Genomic DNA, 4,948 nt, shown 5'->3' on the forward strand with positions numbered 1-4,948 from the left:
CTAAAGATAATGCTAGTTAAATGTTTTTTTGTAGCTTTAAATTAGAGTATGTGATGAAATTTTACTTTTGTTGTGAACATTAGATAATGAACTGAACTTACGAACTTTGTATAGAGCTGACTATACTCTTTTTCCTTCTAACAAAATGATTTGTAAACTTCGTAATCATTGCATAGTTTTGGTAACTTAATACAAATATTATACTAAGTTTGCTTTTGGTCAAAAAATTTTATCTTATTTTTTATTTGTTTTGAATTTCAGCCCATGATGTAAATTTTGGGCCAAAAACTGAATTTCGGTCTAAAAATTGAATTTTGGGTTATGATGTGAATTTCAGGCTTTTATAATTTTGGTTCGCTCGAAATAAATTCAACACGTTTAAATATTTACGTACAGACCGTGAGCTGAGGACTAGGCTAGTGGGTCGACTCGGTACGACCTGAAATTCAAAAAAAAGACCTGCGGGCTTGGGCCGGGCGGGACGGCCCGAATGTACCTCCGGATACAGACGTGTCATCCACCCACCCATTTGCTTCCCCTCTGCAGCTCTGCTCTGTTTGCTTACTCTTCCCTTCCATGGCGGCATACGCCGGAACCCTAGTTCCACCCTTCCTCACCGTCCGCCTCGCGGTCTCCCACCTCAGATCCATTACCCCGGGGTCCTACTCCCTGAGCCACTGTCTCCCCCGCCTCGCGGTCGCCCGTGCGGCCTCCCGCGGAAACGGAGACGGCGACGGCGGGCCTCCAGCGGAGGGGGAGAAGGAGCGCCGGCGCTCGTCACTCCCAGCGCTGTCGGAGATCCGGTGGGGGGAGCTGCTATCCCCGGACCCCACCAACGCCGTGGCTGTGGTGCTCACGGGCGCGCTCGTATGGGCTGGCGCCTCACTGCTGCTGCAGCTCGCGCTCATCTCCGCGGCAATCTTTGCCGCCGCTGTCAAGTACTCGTTTGTCGCCGCGCTCCTGTTATTCGTCCTTATCGCGCTGCTGTGATCGATCCGCCTTAAGGTGCCCCGTTTCCCCTTCTTAAATTTGCACTTGTTTTTCTGTATATATATATTTCTCACACCTGTCTTACGGCTTCTTAACGTATATGTACTCTTAGAATTTTCGTCATTATCACAGGAAAAAAGCTGTAAATTCGCACGAAGCATTCGGATGGAAGATCAGGTAGAGGAAAAAACAGAGGATTTCAAATGTTTCCATTTTTGTATGGAGCAGTAGAAAATATTTGTCTGCCAGTGCCAACTGCCAAGTGCTTAAAATTTTTCTGCACACTGAGATATTTGGATTGCAAATTAGTCTCAGCAAACAGGGGATACCTAAGAAGAACAACCAGAATAAAGTGCTGTTCAATTCAAATGTTTATTCAATATACAAACGTGCTATCTGAAACCAGAATGATGAAAATATCAATACATGGGTGTCTTACAGACAAACACACCAAATAACATCAACACCAGTTATTCCAGAATGACTATATTGTAGATTAGAAACTCTCATTTGTGTTGTAATGCATCAAATATGAAGACCTAGAAAAGACCAACGACAACGACGATGAAGCTTTTTCTGGTATCAACCTAGCCAATGGAGATGAAACCAGAAAAGACCAATCTGTTGTTTATAAATTCATTGTGCTCATTTTCCTGGCAGTAAAAAATGAGCTTGTCAGTTACCTGTACCATTAGCATCTTCTACTTTTCTAATGAAAGTATGACCTTTATTTGCAATCAAATGGAGAGTGTGATCTGCCCCTTGTAAAATTTGCAATCAATGAAGAGTATGATCTGCCCCTTATAAATGTGGAGTTTGTTTTGGTAGGTACTACCTTTTGAAGTTGGGTGGTTTTCAATAAAGCCTGAATTTAGGATTCAGTTTTGTAATTTATATCTTCCTCCTTATTGCAGGTTTAAAATTTTAATTTGTAGTTCATGATAGCTATGCATGGACACAATAATATGTAAGACTAAGTAATGACCATTTGCCAAGGGAATACTGCAAACTGTCTATCTAAGTATCTATTGTTACCTTCTGTTGGAGAACTTCGTTTGCTGCTTTCAGGATGCATTCCTGTATACATAAAAAATATTACCTGACATTGAAAGCTCGGGATTTTTTTCTCGAAAGCGCAAGAGAGCTGCGCGAAAATATATTAAGAAGGAGATAAAGGTCCAAAAGGACCCCAAGATACCAAAATAAAGCTCGGGATTTTGAAATTGCCTTTTAATAATTTAATGTAGTTAACATATTTCCTGCCTAAATCTGTTTTTTAAATTTGTGCCTGCAGTTTATGCTATTATGTAAGTTGAGAATTTCATTTCCGAGAAATATTGCAAAATACCTTCTGTTGAAGAATTTTATTTGCTGATTTAAGTATGCTTTCCTGCACATCAAGAAAATGTATTGTTATCTTCTATTTTACTTCTGTCACAGACCCCCTTTTTGTTATCAAGGAAGATTATGAGACATTGATACTGACCTTATTTTTAAGAAAGTGAATTTCTTGCTGCATGATCTGCATCTGGTAAAAGATGTCTCACATTAGTTTGTTGTGTAATCTGAACGAGTTTAGAAATAAGAAGGGGGATACAGTTGTCTTGCCTTTGTGGAACATGTCCGGTAATACCACAATTCAAGACCTTTCTCAAGCACATGCATTCTCTCCAGTCTCATGTCCTCTGTTCCCCCTCCAGTGGATCTGCTTTGATTCATGTGTCAGTTTTTTTATATGTTAGATGGTTCATCATGTCTGGTAGTCTAAATGCCTCATTAAATCGTATTTTAATTCAAAAGTTTCTTGATTATTAGAATAGGAAGTTTCGTGATTGTTCTAACAGTTAGAGCTAATACACAAGTGTGGATGTTATTTCTGTTTTGCTAGTATTAACTTCCTGTTGTTGAGTATCTTGGTGATGTTTACTACTCCCTTGGTCCTGATATATAAGGCGTAACCACCTCTGATTCAATTACCAAGGAACATATTTAATTTCCTCTCTCAACACTAGTACTACTGCATCGATTTACCGACATCTAGAGACAGAGAGAGTATCCCTTGTATTATAAAAGCGGTTTCACATTATATATTAAGACGAAGGGAGTAGTCTACTTGGCTTTACCATGTAGGAAGTGTTTCAAAACTCTTTTATTGCCCATTGAAACACTTGACTGCAATAGTAGACAGTAGTATACCAGTAAGGCCCTATATACCTAACAGTCAGTTCTAAGGTTTTTCTGTTTCAATTATTTGTGCAGCAATTGAGAGATTGAAAACAAAGTGCCACAATTAAAGGCTTCATACAGCTTTGTCAGCATTTTGTATGTAATGTATTACTTCGCATGTTTGTCATGCCGTGTTGGAGTTGTACTTAGATAGTTCATGATAGATATTTTTGGAATGAAATGTACACCGGGGAGGGCCTCACTGTGAATTCATGATAGATTAGCAAGCAGGATGAACATTTGCTGAAGTTTTTTTTTTTTGCTGAATTCATGATATAGATTAGCAAGCAAGATGCAATTCATTCATGGGGTTGTCATCTTGAACATGAAACCTTACCTTAAATTAAATCATGCCGCAGTAGACATATCTCTTCCTTTAACAAGGAAACCCAATGTTCCATTACCTGTTAAGCATAAAAATATTTATTTTAGTATTAGATCAGAGGTTGGGATATGTTTTTACTTAAAAAGGTTTAATCTGTTTACTCACGCCCCTTACTCATGCTCAAATTACACACTCATGCTATCCTTGGTTAGTTGGTTACATTTCAATGTGATGCATTCACTTGAAGAGGTAGTATAACATCTCTAATAGATTCATAGATATGACTTTGTAGATTTTTTGCTCAAAATATCCAAAGAGAAAGGTAGACTGGCTTCGTAGATTTTTGCTTTCCATTTGACCTGTTGCTGTGATGCTCTGGTACCTCTCAACCAAGCTTTGCATATTTCTTGCATTTTGAGTGTAAGGGAAAACATCTAAGAAGTTATGTCGCACTTAAGATTCACATATAACAACATAAATTCTTGGACATCCCCTGTAGAGGAAAATATGATTCCACCTACATCAAACCACAGAGCACTGACAGTTATTTTGCCTTCTTGAGCAACCCTTACGGGCTCTTGGGTCCACAGAGCACCTTCAATTCGTTGCATTATCACCTTCCTTCGGTCCATTGTTTCGTCACTAACTGCACCTACAGTTTTGATTGGCCTCGCAGATTTAATTTGCAGAGGTGGCACTCGTGGCAAACAGACACTGACTTTGCTTTCCTCTGAAGCCGAATACACATGCATTGACATGGCCTGCTTTTATATAGCAATCCACCTTGTAAGAAATATGACCTTTGGGTTACTTGCATAGCTGTGGGCCGCCCCACATGAAACTATGAAAGCATCTCGCTGGCCACTGTACATCTTTATTTAAGCTCTGTAAATTCTTATGAATATTGTAATATGATATAGTTTGTATACTTGTGTTATGATTAAGTGAACTCATCTTGTAAGATCCTGTTCGGCTGTTCCTGCGTGTAAGGAGAATTTGTTGTTATTGCTTACCTTGAACATAACGGCATGTGATGTTTAATAGTCATCCTTCCTTAAGATCTACTCTTAACCTTGTTTTCTGTTTCTTTGGTAGAACAAATTCCTGTACAACTATAAGAATCTAGCTTTTCTGTCAGAAATGGATGGAAAAGAGGAAATTTAGGGTTCAAGCTGTTTTATACTTGATACTGTACCAGCTTTAGGACTTGTTTTTAGATCACATGTTCTAATATTGTTAATCATTCCTTAGTTTATACTCTAGCTCGCACTGGATTTGTTTGAGAAATCTACATCGCACCGGTGTATTTGATTGGTATTCGCCTGTCTTAGGGCCCGTTTGGCAAAACTCCAGCTCCTGCTTCTTTAGCTCCAGATCCTGATCCTCGTGAGGAGCTGATCCTCCTGA

General features: G+C 39.2%; 1 protein-coding gene across 10 annotated transcripts; it reads left to right on the top strand.

Moving 5' to 3' along the window:
• Positions 1–484: 484 nt before the first annotated feature.
• Positions 485–4,599, top strand: LOC100274788 (uncharacterized). Of its 10 annotated transcripts, none has more exons than XR_004852988.1 (4): positions 494–1,005; positions 1,103–1,167; positions 3,250–3,312; positions 4,200–4,599. XR_004852988.1 is itself a non-coding variant. In XM_020544958.2 (2 exons), the coding sequence occupies exon 1, from the start codon at positions 577–579 to the stop codon at positions 988–990; it is 414 nt and encodes a 137-aa protein (XP_020400547.1). In that variant the 5' UTR covers positions 494–576; the 3' UTR covers positions 991–1,005; positions 4,200–4,599. The 10 variants fall into 10 exon arrangements, 3 of the variants coding, with proteins under 3 accessions (XP_020400547.1, XP_008661677.1, NP_001142542.1); XR_004852987.1 differs by having other exon boundaries at positions 499–1,005; positions 1,123–1,167; XR_004852986.1 differs by having other exon boundaries at positions 485–1,005; positions 1,123–3,312; positions 4,200–4,588.
• Positions 4,600–4,948: the final 349 nt, after the last annotated feature.

This window comes from Zea mays, chromosome 10 (genome assembly GCF_902167145.1).
Source record: "Zea mays cultivar B73 chromosome 10, Zm-B73-REFERENCE-NAM-5.0, whole genome shotgun sequence".
Classification (NCBI taxonomy): domain Eukaryota; kingdom Viridiplantae; phylum Streptophyta; class Magnoliopsida; order Poales; family Poaceae; genus Zea; species Zea mays.